General features: G+C 47.1%; 1 protein-coding gene across 1 annotated transcript in view; it reads right to left on the bottom strand.

Moving 5' to 3' along the window:
• Window positions 1-878: 878 nt before the first annotated feature.
• LOC119440998 (protein glass) overlaps window positions 879-15584 on the bottom strand; it is a 32291-nt gene continuing 17585 nt past the window's right edge. Inside the window, exon 2 of the mRNA XM_049665872.1 lies at window positions 879-1843. Within this exon, the coding sequence (XP_049521829.1) occupies window positions 1009-1843 (835 nt within the window). The 3' untranslated portion in view covers window positions 879-1008. The remainder of the gene's footprint in view (window positions 1844-15584) is intronic.

Here is a 15584-nt window from a genome sequence, read left to right as displayed (position 1 = left end):
GTCGCGGGATCAAATCCCGGCCGCGGGGCCGCATTTCGATGAGGGCGAACTGCGAAAACACCCGTGTACTTAGATGTAGGTGCACGTTCAGGAACCCCAGGTGGTCCAAATTTCCGGAGTCCCCAGCTACGGCGAGCGTCATAATCAGATCGTGGTTTTGGCTCGTAAAACCCCATAAAAGAACTTTGGTTCTGAAATCACATTTTCCTAATTTTCTTTGTTTGGCCTTGGTAGACATACACCTAATTGTCGTTTGAGTGTGTTGAAAGCAGTTGTTTGTTTGCGCATCATCCTGTGCGTGTGACCCTGTTAGATATGTGCGACGGCGGCCGCGCCGCCCCCGCGCTTCGTGTTGGAGGTTAGGCGACGAGCTTCGGATGAGCGCGCGAGCATTCCAGGACGAAAGCGAAGGCGAGCTGAGAAGGCTGGCAGCTCGATGCGCGCTGCCATTCCGCACGTCCAGTGCTGAAGGTCACGTGATATACTGGGTTAGGAGGCACCGGATCGAGCGGCACCACGGAACATTCACTTTGAGACGAGGATGCCATGGACACGCTCGTGCGCTCCCCGCTGCCGGCGCTCCCCATCTAAACTGCGTGTGCTCGTGGTCATCAAGTGGACTATCTATTCATGTGTGTCTTTGGGCACATGACACCGTGCTTAGTTAGTAAGCAAATGTTTACTGCAATATATAGTATCCATAAAACACTTATACTTCGTGTAATATTCTAATACCTTGCTATCGTTGGCAGTGCCCTGCGGACGCAACTTCGTTAAAAAATACCCTGGGGGCGTGCTGTTATTAGCACGGTTCACCTATAATGGAGGCACATAGGTCTTGTGGCCCAGAGATGAGACCCCGAGGCCAGGTGCAGCAATATACTTTATTTTGTACCTCTCATACTGCAGTATAGCACTTCTCGGGCCAGCTCGGTCCGTCTGCCGGAAGCGAGACCTGTGCGTCAGCGTATATATAAAAAAAAGGCGGGTTCTTAAATTAAATGGGGCTCAGGAGGCGTTGGCGTGTACGCGCATGTGCCGGTTCAGGTTGCCCGACTGCGAAAAGCGGAGCAGACAGAGCCGGCACTGGTAGGGCTTCTCGCCCGAGTGAGTACGCAGGTGCTTGGTCAGCGTAGAGCTGTCCGAGAAGGCCTTCTTGCAGAGGCAGCAGCGGTAGGGCCGCTCGCCCGAGTGGGTGCGCATGTGGGTCGTCACCGACGAGCTCTGCGAGAAGCGGCGCTCGCACACCGGGCAGCGGAACGGTTTCTCGCCGGAGTGCGTGCGCAGGTGCGCCGTCAGGTTGGCCGCCTGCGAGAAGCACTTGCTGCACTGCAGGCAGCGGTAGGGCCGCTCGCCTGAGTGTGTGCGCAGGTGCGTCTTGAGGGTGCTCGGCCGTGCGTACGCCTTGCCGCAGATGCCGCACAGGTTGACCCGACCATCGGAGCCGCGCGCCGCGCCCGGCACGCCAGCGATGCCGCCCTGAGCCACGACGCCGCCGGCGACCTGGCCCGCAGCGACCTGGTGCGGCGCGGGTGGCGGCGGGGGCGGGGGTGCGGCCACGTCCGTCGCGTAGCCCGTGCTCGCGTACAGCTCTTCCTGCGGGTGGTGGTGGTAGGGCGGGGGCGCCCATTGCGCCGCGTAGCTGGGCTCCCATCCGGTCACACCCATGGTCATGTTCATGGACAGGTTGACGCTCATCGAGGTGGGGAACATGTGTGGCGGCGGTGGCGGCGGCGGGGCTTCGGCCGGCCCGGCCCCGTAGGGCCCGGCGCCCCCCGCCGGCGAGCTCGGGTGTACCACGGCGTGCTTGAGGGACAGCAGCACGTCCGCGATGGTGTCGCCCCTGCGAAGGAGACGAGCAGTCAGTGATTCGCGCAGGGATCCTTGCGCGGCAAATCACGCCTATGGTATACAACTGACCCGTCCATAAGAAAAACACGGAACGCGGTGCTCTTCTGCGCCTCTGTACTAAGCCTCTACAGAGGGGAAGACGTTGTGTTGTTGCCTCGAAACGTGGCTCGTACCCACAGGGGGGATCGGCCACATTAGGTTGATTGAAAAGTGCATCTAACAAAATACCGAAAGGAGGTGAAGGCAAATTGTCAAAACGAAGCATAAAGCAACTAAATGCTAATAAAAATTTCTAGAGGGCCTATGCATAAATTTATTGTAAAATGAAAATAAGGTGTCCCACAGACGATACCCTAGCAGCGAAGCCAATGCTCTTCCGGACTAGGAGGTCCAACCACAAAGTAACTATTAATTTTTCACCAATAAATCTTTTATTCTCTCTCTAGCAGCGAAACCCACTGCGCGGGATTCACCAAGATTTCTCGCCAGATCGTCATCTTTGTTTATAGTCACACTATGCTCCACTGCTCCGCAACAATATCTTAAATTTGGTGCCAAATACTTTCGTCTATAGGGTGAAAGGTTTGCTTTTCCGCAAGTAAAGTCTGCATGCCGTGAAAAAAGCTATCAAGGGGAAGAAACGACTTTGTCGGGGCAAACAGCCGCAACAAATCTATCTTTAAAAAATCCTCAAATAGGCGCACGATTCTATAAAGGCATACAAGTGCAAACACTCAAGATACTCGAGATAAAAATTGCGCACACTTTCCAAGCATTGTGCGGAAGGTATCTTTTTGAATACGAAGCATTCGCCGCACAACGCATGTGATGAAATGTTTAACGTTTCGGTTTGTGTGTATACTTTTCTTACGGGGTTGGGAGTCGCTTAGGGGCCATTAGAAGCAGAATTACACATATTCTTAAAATATACCTGTTTTACACACCGCGATAGTGACGTGAACCTCCCAAACGTCATGTGTAGAAGAAAGCGTAATGTCATCTCTAGTAGAAATTGCGACGCATCGGAAACTGTAGTTTTCACAGCTATTTGTGTGTGCGCATTGAAAACCTATAGCGTTGTGTTTAGAAAGCTGATATCGGAGAAATGCGCCTTTTTGAGCTCAAATCATTTTACTCGTGTAATCACCAAGACTCGCTCATGGCGCCTGTTAAATTTGACTTCGTTCCGCTGAGACGTTGATATTTGGAGAACATAAAAAAAATAAAAATAGAAACTGTTGTTGCAGTTTTATTTAGATGCGCGTTTTATGCATGCGCAAATGAAATTTTCGCATATGAATTTTAAGCGATTATCGGTGGCCCGCGAACACATCATGTGTGCAAAGCTATTTTGTAAACTTGACCTTTATGAAGCAAGTAAGGCAATGACGGGTAGAATAAATCTGCAACATACACTGCAAAAGAAACTACATCTTTCAAGCAAGATTTAACATCAAAGCGCTTCCATTGCACGAATATGAGTGTAGAGAAATAGTTTACTTGAAATATTGGGCATCCGCTTTGCCTTTAAAGGAGCAATTACGTACATTTGATTGCCCATTTCTTCGCGTTAAATGAAGGTCCAAGACCTCTTAACTTCATAAAAAATGCTGGCGGCAAGCGACCAAGGCGCCCTGTATAATTTAGGTACAGGGAACGTCCACCTCCACCACTGTAGCAGCGAAACCCACTGCGGGGGATGGGCCAAGATTTATCGCCAGATCGTCGTCTTTGTTCGTAGTCCCACTGTGCCCTACTGCTCCGTAACAATATTTTTAATTTGGTGCTGGATAGTTTGGTCAATAGGGTGAAAGATTTGCTTTTCCGCAAGTATAGTCTGCATGCCGTGAAAGACGCTTACAAGGGGAAGAAACGTCAATGCCTAAGGACAAAAACACACCGGAGAAAATATTCTCAACAGGTTGAGGCATGTGTGTGCTGCAGTAAAAATCCAGAGACAACTCAGCACATCCTAATGGAATGCGAATGTATTCAGTCAGTGAAACCGCTAGGAAACGTTCACCTTTTAGAAGCTCTGGGATTTAAAGGGGACGCAAGCACCAACCTGTCAGCAGTTGAGATAAGCAGGGAACGTTTAAAGTATTGGTGGGAAAAAAAGCAGCAAAGGAATTGATAGGACTGGATCCGTTACATACATAGGTAACTTCTATAGGTAGATACAGAGATTTTAAGGATGACAGAAAATATAAAGGAGAAATAGACAAAATGTTACTGATAAATATCTATAGATTACTTGGTTAGCTCAAGCAGATTCGGTGACTATTTATCGTCGCCCAGTGTTGAAGGAGATGCCAATAAATCATCATCATCATTAACGCTCGCAGCGGCTAGCTGGATCGCCTCTTATTCTGCTACATCGAATTGAAGGCCGATGTCTGTAGGATGCCTTTAGGATCCCGCTACGCCATCTAGTGGTGCGCAGCGCAGCCCCCTCAGGAGTCCGGATACGCCACAGCAGCAGCTACCCGCAAAGTGGAGGATCGGGGCAAGAATTGCTTCGAATAAATAAATAAATAAATAAATAAATAAATAAATAAATAAATAAATAAATAAATAAATAAATAAATAAATAAATAAATAATATTGTGTTTACAGTTTTTTTTACATTGCTCAAATTTCGCAGAGCGCATTTTATATGGTCCCGATCATTCAACATAACATGTCACTGTAACTTGCCTGATCTTCAAATAAAACAAGCCGGCAGATTCGACGCCCTGTGGGAATGCATGTTATGCGAAGGAGTGTGCGGGGAGAGCCTACAAAGTTAACGAAACGACCATGAGAGCACCAAGACGTAGGTGGCTGTTTCATGACCTACATGACACGTATCACGGTATTCATGTCATGAGTCATCAGGAGTCCCTTTAGCTACTCCTAAGCGACCTTAAGGCTATAGCCTTAATCATGCTCAGGACTATGACTTCGACCATCAACCTTTAGCCTTTTCATTCACTTAGTACCACATCCGAACCAATTCCCTTGGTTTTTGAGTGTTAATCTTTTTTCGCTGAGTCATTGTCATTCTTGCTGAGTCATGCTCATGACTATGACTTCTACTATCACCCTTTAGTGTTTCCTTCACTTAGTGCGTGCACGTCCGAAACCATTCCAGTGGTTTTTTGAGTGTTAACTTTTTTTCGCTGAGTCATTTTCATGTTTGCTGAGTCATGCTCATGACTATGACTTCTACTATCATCCTTTAGTGTTTCCTTCTCTTAGTACCCACGTTCGAACGTATTCCAGTGGTTCTTGAGTGTTAATATTTTTTCGCTGAGTCATTGTCACTTTTGCTGAGTCATGCTCATTACTATGACTTCTACCATCATCCTTTAGTGTTTCCTTCACTGAGTACCCACGTCCCATTTTCAGTGGTTTCTGAGTGTTAATCCCTTTTCGCTGGGTGATTGTCATGATCTACATGACACGCACGTCATGACATTTATGTCATGACCTATCATTTATGTTCGTCATTCACTCTTGTCATACTATGTCAATTTTGGTACATACCAAATTTATGAAACGACCATGAGAGCACCAAGACGTAAGCGGCTAGGTAGATAGATAGATAGATATATATATAGATAGATAGATAGATAGATAGATAGATAGATAAATAGATAGCTGGATAGCTAGATTGATACTGTCAAAGTGGCAAATGTTCTCCAAGAAATTCTTAGCAGTTAAAATGGCGTTTGTGCTGCCCTGTTTTGGGTACTTAACGCATATCCGAGCATCAGTGGTGCATGTATATGGTAAGGCGACATCTAATCTTAACGCTTTCTGTGTCTTAAGTGTTCGAGAAGGTCGATCGTATGGCTGTTTTTGGTGTTTGCCATGCGCGGCATACGAACTTTTAGGAGCATGAAGACTACTGCGGCTTTTGTTGCCATGGAAGGTCTCGTCTTCCACATATAGCCAGAGAAGGACCGGACAAGGGGATGCGCATGTGCACCATAATTTAGGGCCGTTTTGGCGACTGCATCTCTGCGACCCTGGCAGCCCGCTTTTGATTGAATCAGGTATGAGAGAAAACTGCCGGTGAGCCTATATCCATGCCTGTCAAAAATTACGTCGTGAAATTAAATTCTGCAAACTTCGGCTCTTCGGATAAAAGCTTACCGTGCGTGAACGCACCGGCCATCCCGGATCGTTGGCCGCTGTACTGGACAGCTTCAGCTTTACAGTGCACTCCGCTAAGGCGCGTGTATTTTAACAGGTTGAATATAGCCGCTCAGCTGGAACCTTACTGCCCTTGCTCACAACAGCTGCACAAAACGGAACGCATATCCGGCACTCCGAGGGACAATATATTCCGGAAAACATTAAATTCCGCCATATTGTTGAATTCTGCAATGGCGGTGCTTTGAGCCAATCAGAGAGGCCGTAGCGACGCTCCGGGCCAATCGGAACTGACAAGAAGGTGAATTCGACAACATGGCGGAATTTGACAATGCCCAGAAAAGCACTCCTGGTCGCTCGGGTGCCTATAGCCAACAGAGCGGAACGTAACGGCGCGTCCACTGGGCTTCTTTGCCACCTTACAGACAAGCTGACGGATCGTCGCTTGTGTCTTTAACGCGGTTATCAAAAAGTGTCGCAGTTTGGCCTGAAAGGCGAAGCATCGATTGCGTTAGCAAATTAGGGAGTGAGTGAAGTCGAAAGAGGGCAAAAGAGAGTGAAGTCAGTTAAGAGCCGCTATTATGCGCACACAGACGGCCTATAATATGGCGCCACGGACGTCCGCGTACCCAAGCGTGACACCGATCGCGTGGCCATTGTCCGGGGGAGACGAAGTAAGGATAGTAGTTAAATCGGCCATATAAACTTGTAAACATAGGCATACTAACTAAATTAGCAAGTATGGTGTCACGCGCGCACAAGTTAACATGAACGCAACTCACTCCATGACCGCGGAAACTCGTTGTCAAAACGCTGTAGCGAATATAAGCGCGGAAATAGCAGTGAGCGAATTGACCTTCGTCCCGCCGCTCACAGCAACGCGAACTAAGCCGCGAACACATAGCGCAGAAGGAAGGCTTCTGCCCCCGCCGTGCTCTCAAGATACTGCCGCCAGGGTGAGAGCGCGCGGCGTCGAATGCCCCCCCCCCCCCTCCCTTCTCTACCCTCCCTCAGGAGCGTTGCGCGCGACTGGAAGATGGCGCGCTTCCTTTCCGCTTCGCTCTCTTGCATGCGCAAATTCAGCCGCGATCGGCGTCTCAACGGAACCTCACGGCGACGGCGACGGCAGTAATGCGCTTGGAGTGTCCATATAATAGCTATAGCAATAAAATGCGAAGTAAATGTAGTTATTCGTAGTGCCTGAGCGCCCAAAATGTGAGCGAAGCGAACCGTAGACATAAGCTAAGTTTATCTAAGACAATCTAATCATGCGTGAACGCTGCCTAACTGTCTAAAGAATGAAACTAAGTAGTTTACGCCTGCATTTCAAAAATTAATTAAATTATGGGGTTTTACGTGCCAAAACCACGATATGATTATGAGGCACGCCGTAATGGGGGACTCCGGAAATTTGGACCACCTGGGGTTCTTTAACGTGCACCTAAATCTAAGAACACGGGTGTTTTCGCATTTCGCCCCCATCGAAATGCGGCCGCCGTGGTCGGGATTCGATCCCGCGACTTCGTGTTCAGCAGCCCAACACCATAGCCACTGAGCAACCACGGCGGGTGCCTGCATTTCAGAGTATGTTCCACATCCGGCCGCCATGGCCAAGAGTGGCGTTAGCTAACACGCACCCTCACTGGAGGACAGCTGGCGCCGTACATACGGAGGTTGCGGGTTCGGATCCCACCTCCGGTAAAGTGGCTCCTTTATTCCAATTTCATTTTTTCAGAATATGTAATTTACCATAAATCTAACCATCATATTTAATTACCTATACACTTCAATGAAAAAAAAAAAGAATTTCTTTCCTGTATTTTCTAGTAGTACTTTATGTGGTGCTAGTTGATGCATGTCGAACATTAATGAATTTAGCCCCAAAAGTGGCGATCACAGAGAAAGGAACGAATAAAGACAGGACGAGCGCTTATCCTTGAATTGGCTCAATTGTCTCCTTATGGTCGAAAAGTGTACAATCAGTGCATTCTACCGGTGCTAACATCATCATCAGCCTGTATTTATGTCCACTGCAGGACGAAGGCTTCTGCCTGTGATCTCCAATTAACCCTGTCGTGCGCTAGCTGATTCCAATTTGCGCCTGCAAATTTCCTAACTTCATCACCCCACCTAGTTTTCTGCCGTCCGCGACTGCGATTCCCTTCTCTTCGTCTCCATTCTGTAACTCTAATGGCCTGCCGGTTATCCATCCTATACGCATTACATGGCCTGCCCAGCTCCATTTTTTCCTCTTAGTGTCAACTAGAATATCCGCTATGCCCGTTTGCTCTCTCATCCACACCGCTATCTTCCTGTTTCTTAACGTTACCCTATAACATTTTTCGCTCCATCGCTCTTTGTGCGCTGCTTAACTTGTTCTCGAGCTTCTTTGTTAATCTCCAAGTTTCTGCCCCATATATTAGCAGTGGTAGAATGCAAAAGTGGTAAGCTCCCAGTCAGGATTTGGCAATGCCTGCCGTATGCACTCCAACTCTATTTTATTCTTCTGTACATTTCTTTCTCATGATCAGCGTCCCCTGTGAGTAATTGACCTAGATAAACGTACTCCTTTATAGACTCTAGAGGCTGACTGGCGATCCTGAATTCTTGTTTCCTTGCCAGGCTATTTAACATTATCTTTGTCTTCTGCACATTAATCTTCAAGCTCACTCTTACACTTTCTCGGTTAAGGTCCTCAATCATTTGTTGTACTTAGTACTAACCCCATTGTTGCTGAATAGGACAATGTAATCTGCAAACCGAAGGTTGCTGAGATATTCGCCGTTGATCCTCACTCCTAAGCCTTCCCACTCTAAAGAGCTTGAATACTTCTTCTAAGCATGCAGTGAATAGCATTGGAGAGATTGTGTCTCCTTGCCTGACACTTTTCTTGATAGGCAACTTTCTAGTTTTCTTGTGGAAAACCAAGGTTGCTGTGCAATCCTTGTAGATATTTGCCAAGATCTTCACGTATACCTCCTGTACTCCTTGATTACGCAATGCCTCTATGACTGCTGGCATCTCTATTGAATCAAATGCTTTCTCATAATCTATGAAAGCCATATAGAGAGGTTGATTATACTCCGCAGATTTCTCGATTACCTGATTGATGACATAGATATGATCCATCGTAGAATATCCCTTCCTGAAGCCAGCCTGTTCTCCTGGTTGGCTGAAGTCAAGTGTTGCCCTTATTCTATTGGAAATTATCTTGGTGAATATTTTATACAATACTGAAAGCAAGCTAATGGGTATATAATTCTTCAATTCTTTAACGTCTCCCTTCTTATGGATCAGTATAATGTTGGCGTTCTTCCAGCTCTCTGGTACACTTGAAGTCGTGAGGCATTGCGTATAAAGGGCCGCAAGCTTTTCAAGCATGATATCTCCTCCATCCTTGATTATATCGACTGTTATTCCATCTTCTCCAGCAGCTTTTCCCCTGGCCATGTCTTGCAAGGCTCTTCTAACTTCATCGCTAGTTATAGAAGGTGCTTCCGTATCCTGTTCCTCACTACTTCGAATGAAAGTAGCTTGGCTGCTCTGGGTATAGAATTCTTCCACTGCTTTTACTATGTCATCGAAATTTCTGATGATATTACCCTGCTTATCTTTCAGTGCATACATTTTGCCTTGTCCTATTCCTAGTTTTCTTCTCACTGATTTCATGCTGCGTCCATATTTTACTGCTTCCTCAATCTTTCCCACGTTATAATTTAGGATATCCCTTACTTTCTTCTTGTTGATCAGTTTCGACCTCTGGATTTCATGTTGATCGGTTTCGACATTTTCATGTTTTGCCGTTTCTTTAATAGGTCCCTTGTTACTTGGGAGAGCTTACCTACTGGTTGCCTTGGTGCCTTACCTCCCACTTCAATTGCTGCTTCTGAGATCAACCTAGTTACGGTTTCATTCATTGTCTCTATGTTATCTTCATCTTTCTGTTCTAATTAAAGCTGCATATTTGTTTGTGAGCACCAGCCTGAATTTGTCTGCTTTTACCTTTACTGCGTCTAGGTTGACCTGTTTCTTCTTGACTAATTTTATTCTTTCTCTCTTCAAATTGAGATAAATCCTAGACCTCACTAACAATATTAACGATATTAAATATAATCCTCCATAAAAAGCATTATTATTGCACTAAAACAATAGGTGTTCGATGCCTTCTTCTGGGCCCACGAAAAAGTTTTTAAAAGCAAATACTAGCCAATTTTTACGTTGAACATATTAGTGAAGGTGATCGGCCTGTTACGTCTCAACCTGGAAAAGCACATTCCTTGGACGTTTGGCACGAGTCAGTTCATTCATCAGCGCGCGCATCGACAGCAACCGGGCGTGTCATAGGCTTTGACGCGTTAACAAAGGAGCTCGCGTCGAGGCGACGAAAACCACCGCCCTCCGTGGATAGGGTAATTACCGTGAAGATCGCTCTATCTAATCCTGATCCTGACAAGCGGACCGTCACGCAGAGCCCGCCAATTGATGAAAGGGCCCAACGTCGACCAACACCGTGGGAACAGCGCCGAGCTCGGTTTCCCAGATGGCCACGCAGGTTCAAGAATGCGGGGGCGAAGGTGCGACATCGGAGGCGGGCCCGGCGGAACGGTGGGTCAACATGGTAGGGATATTTCGACCGATTCGACGATTGTGATTAGCCGAGATACCGTGATCAGATTTCCTATTTTAGTCTCCTAGGGAAGACGACTGTATTAAAAGCGGAGACCTGTGGTGCAGTGATGGTGGTGCTGACGTGTCCTGATGTGAACTCAGACGTTTAATATGCTCCTGATGGAGTGGGCTTCCATATCTTGAGCCAGTGTAAATACTGCAAAAATATTTTTTTTTCATTTCTACTACCGGACAATGGGCTTGGTGGATTCCTGGCCCAAACGCCACCTCGAGCTGCAACAGGCCAACGGCAAAATATATCACGTAATAGCAAGAAGCTTTGCGAATTCGGCGCCCGATTCCGTGCCGGGAGCCTGCCGCACTGTTATTGGCTCAGCCTATCATGTACACAAAAAAATTACCGCTTTGTGTATGCTGCGCAAACCATACACGCGTATTGCGCTGAACAGTGTGCTTGTATGAGTTTTTTTTGAACTCCATGGATAAACGTGTTCGTACTTTTAAGTGAATTTGATTTTTATTGTATTTTTGTATTTTTTTACAACTGTCCTGTGTTTGCTATATCTGTTGTATGAATAAGCGAAAAGGAATATCCCGCGATCGCCCATGATGCCGAAAGTCTCCTACACACGCACTTAACTATAATTAAAAACAGAGTGAAGTCAGTTAAGAGCCGCTATTATGTGCACACAGACGTCCGCGAGCACAAGCGCGGCACCGGTCGCGCGGCCATTGTTTAGGGGTTGACGCAGCAAACAGAATATCCCCCCTAGCTTTTCCCCTCGAATAGAAAGATAATCTGATTACTGAGCGTTCACGCCTAAGATAGGGCGCGCGGGTGCGGAATGCCATGCGCAGCCACGGCCGGGCTAAGGAGGAGACGCGCTCTCACCTGACCTCCCCCCCCCTCCCTCCAGCGCGCGCTTGATCCCGTGACCTACAACATTGTGTGTGCATCAAGCCCCCCATCCTACCCGCCGTGGTTGCTATGGTGTTGGGCTGCTGAGCACGAGGTCGCGGGATCGAATCCCGGCCACGGCGGCCGCATTTCGATGGGGGCGAAATACGAAAACACCCGTGTACTTAGATTTAGGTGCACGTTAAAGAACCCCAGGTGGTCCAAATTTCCGGAGTCCCCTACTACGGCGTGCCTCATAATCAGAACTGGTTTTGGCACATAAAACCCCCATAATTCAATTTTTAAGCCCCCATCCTTCTCGGCTCACCCTCGCACACCCAGCATACGGTGCATTGGGTGCGATATTATCGCACTTGGACTTCATACGGAACCTCACGCCTTTCGTCCCTCTTGCGCTCTCGTACCAACAATCCAGATCGCAGTGCTTGTTATTTATTTATTTACTTATTTATTTATTTACTTCTTTATAGATACTGCGATCTCTCATGGGATCATAGCAGGGTGGTACAGCTTAGTAAACACAATACAACGAGATGAATTAAGGGCATACATGTGAAGAAAGCTTTTTTGCATAGAGATACACACATTTCACTGTGTGTGAGCAACAAAGGATGAAAAAAATGTATTGGTGTACAGCTTCGTTAGTTAGTTCATTCCAGTCAGTGATAGTCTGCGAGAAATAAGAGAACTTGGGTTGAGGGTGAATAATTGGAGAATGTCGTTTTGTTGTAGTGTAACCGAACAGTTCGGTAAGTGAAAAGTGTTATGGTATATGTAGAATTCGTTTACGACCAACTCCTTCGAAACGCAACAAGTGTTCGCTCGTTACACGAGGACTTGTGTTTAAAGCAACGTATATCCCCTCTGAACCAATTGTCTCGACCCCATCCGCCATTTTCAAGCCCCCCCCCCCCCTCCCCTAACTTCAGACAGCCGCCGTGCACGTGTATGGTGGTCAGCAGCCGTGGTACGCCCTGCCGGCCTTGCTGTGACTTTTGCAAAACGACTGGGTGCTGCCTCCCGCAGTGCTCTAATCATTCGAGAGATGACTGGCGAATGTTCTTATTTCTGAAAGACAAAAAAAAAAAAGGGGGGGGGGGTATTCTATTCGCTGGCACCGTGAACGTTGCATGTTCTGCTTTAATTTAACTGATTTGTAATCACGAAATAAAGTTCAGGGAAACACTGTATATACAGTAAAAAGTATATTTTGTTATGAGCATGTTGACGGTGCGACATTTTGAAATCAAATCTAATTTTCAGCGAAGCTGTTAATGCCGATAAACACTCCGAACCTCCTCTTCCTTTCAAATACACTTTATTCTTACAAGTTGTCATACCAGTATGGGCAGCATATTAGTCTGCCGGTAATTATAACAACGCGGTTAATCACCCCATGCTCGTTACTTTGCCCCAACGTTACCGTTATCGCCCCCACACTGCATAAGGGAGCCTTCATGCCCTCGCTATATAGAGCGCGTATGAAGGCTCCCTCACCTTTTCCAGCTCTCTGCGGGTTCTTCGGAAAGGTTCGAGGTTGTGCTTATGCGTCTCACGTTTACTCTCGCGCGTGTGAGTTTACATTTTCGAGCACTTCCAAGTCACACATCAGGCGCGAGAGGTGATCTCAAAGGCAATCACTGACGAACTGCGCTGCAGTCACAACAAGTCTTACTCTGTAGAGGCTCCAGACTGAGACGCTTATCACTACAAATAAAACACAACAAGCACACGCTCGTAAACCATGACCGTCGAGTACTGTTTCTAATGCACAACGCTTAGCTTTTTCGTTACATGTATCACTTCCGAAATAAATCGTAAGTGCATGGTAGTGACGGTTGTCCCCGCTGCATCATGCAGTGTGTATCACCTTAATGTTTCAAAATGCACAAAGTGATCCGAGGTAACCACTTCTGACCATTATTCATTTACTCTAAAGAAAATAGGCGTACAAATAAAAGACAGATAATCGTAAAAAAAGAAGAAAGAAAAAAGAAAAGAAAGAAAGACAGAAGAGAGGCCCGGCAATTTCCGATGTGTCGAGCAAACGGAGCCTTCAGAGGCAAAGTTGCTTGAGCTGCGTCCGAGCTGCAGAAAAAGGGATAAGCAGTAATGGCGCGCCCCGTAGCAGACGACGCGGTTATAACGCGCTAGTCGCCACCCTGCACGGAGCGGCAGGCGAGGAGGAGGTCCACGCCGCTGCTTGCCAAGGACACCGCGATACACAGCACAAAAAATGCTGCCAAAATCTCTCGGGAGGCTGTGTCGTCGCGGCATGGCCTAAGCCAAGGCACAACGACGCTGTGCTCTGCCTGCTGATGATGATGATGATAAGTGGTTCTTGAGGGAAAGGGAAAGGTTGGCGCTATCTTCTGCAGCCCTTGAGGGAGCACGGCTCTGCGCCATGCCTGCTGGCCTCAGAGCATTGCCTCCAAACAAGCCTGTTTCCTCCTCGCCCTCTTATTTCTCCCACGATGGTTGGCGCACTGCAGACACTGGCACTGTTGCAACACCTGCTGCAAGCGCATTCATTCCCTACCTTCGCGGGTTCGCAATCAAGACGATTTTCTTGTCCCGACAGAGACCGGGAAGAAAGGGTTCGTCTCGCCCACGTGCGACAGCCTTTCGAGTTCAGAAAAGACAGGGACTTTCGCAAACAAGGCTCGGAGGTCGTTGAGGTCGATTCGCATTTAACTTTTTTAAGAGAGCTATTCGAAACTATAGGGTGCTCTTTTATTTACAAATAAAGAGAAAATCGCTGAAAAGTCCTCGCTTATTTTGAGTGCAACAGACGCTGCTTGCCTGGCTAACTGTGCGTTTAGTAGAACCGAAAGGGCAAACCGTGGAGCGTCCTTTTCGATAGCGCTGCACCGAGTCTGTATAATTGAAAAATAAAAAAATAATAATAAACGCGCCTGCCCAACGCAGTCACTTCAACATATATTTGCCAGCCTCAGCAGCCAGGCTTGTGCATTTCTTAGCTCGCTGTCATGACAGGAGTTCTGCCAGCAGTAAATGCATTTACGCATCAGTAATCATAGACGATGCTTAGTACGCGACGTCCCCCTTTCTTTTTTTTTTTTTTTTCAGATGCTAAGCACTGTGCGATCGGCGTCCCTGCCTCTGTACGCGCGCGTGTGCGTGCGTGCGTGCGTGCGTGCGTGCGCGCGTGTGTGTATGTTATGCCGGTATACGCTCAAGTCTTAAAAGTGTGTGCGCCAGAAATGTCGCTTTCCAGCAACGGTGTAGGCGCCACGTGATTGATGTTGAAAAAGCGCAGTGATGAATGATTCCCGCGAAGTCGGTGACTGCAGCATGAGATTGGATTAATTAAATTCAGTTCAATTTCCTTTATTTTGCCCTACATGAAAGGAAGAAGCATTCACGAAAGGCTACTACATTTAGTAGCTTGACGAGCTGAATGCTCCCTCGACACGACGGCAACAAAGAAATACTAAGTACAATGGTAAAAAGAGAGAGGTACAATTAAAAAAAAAATAAGGCGTGGCAGCCCTACTACGACCAGCTCGTGTGGAGAACGCGCGCAGATGCTGCAGCTTCGAAATTGAGAGGCTGCAACACAGGCACCGTCTTCTTCATCTCCTCGAAGCCTTGCCTCGGAATCCGACGGTCTCCACAGCAGTAACATACAAATAAAACGCACAGCTTTCCCATGTGCTAACGAAACAAACAAATACAATCAAATGCAAACGAAATTCTAAGCGCTCTATTTATATTGCGCATGTTAGATGAGGGCACTTGTATATGAAGCCTTCACATAAAACAAGAGGAAATGCCACCCTTTTGCATTGGACATATTCGTCGCAAATATGGGTCTCGTACTAACTCTTTCATCGTTGTCGTTGTTACGCGAATGCCTTTATTGTGAAGTTTATTTAACAGGGTAGCAAGCCCTTAACGTAGCCTCGGCTTTGAATAATTCGTATCCATGGATTGCGAATAGCATACGTCACATCGTTAACTTGAAGTTGTTGGAGGGTTTCTGATGCATTGTCTGTCTCTCTCTCTCTCTCTTTTTGCAAAC

The sequence above is a fragment of the Dermacentor silvarum genome, chromosome 1, assembly GCF_013339745.2.
Source record: "Dermacentor silvarum isolate Dsil-2018 chromosome 1, BIME_Dsil_1.4, whole genome shotgun sequence".
Taxonomy (NCBI): domain Eukaryota; kingdom Metazoa; phylum Arthropoda; class Arachnida; order Ixodida; family Ixodidae; genus Dermacentor; species Dermacentor silvarum.
This window is presented reverse-complemented; position numbering and strand designations above follow the sequence as displayed.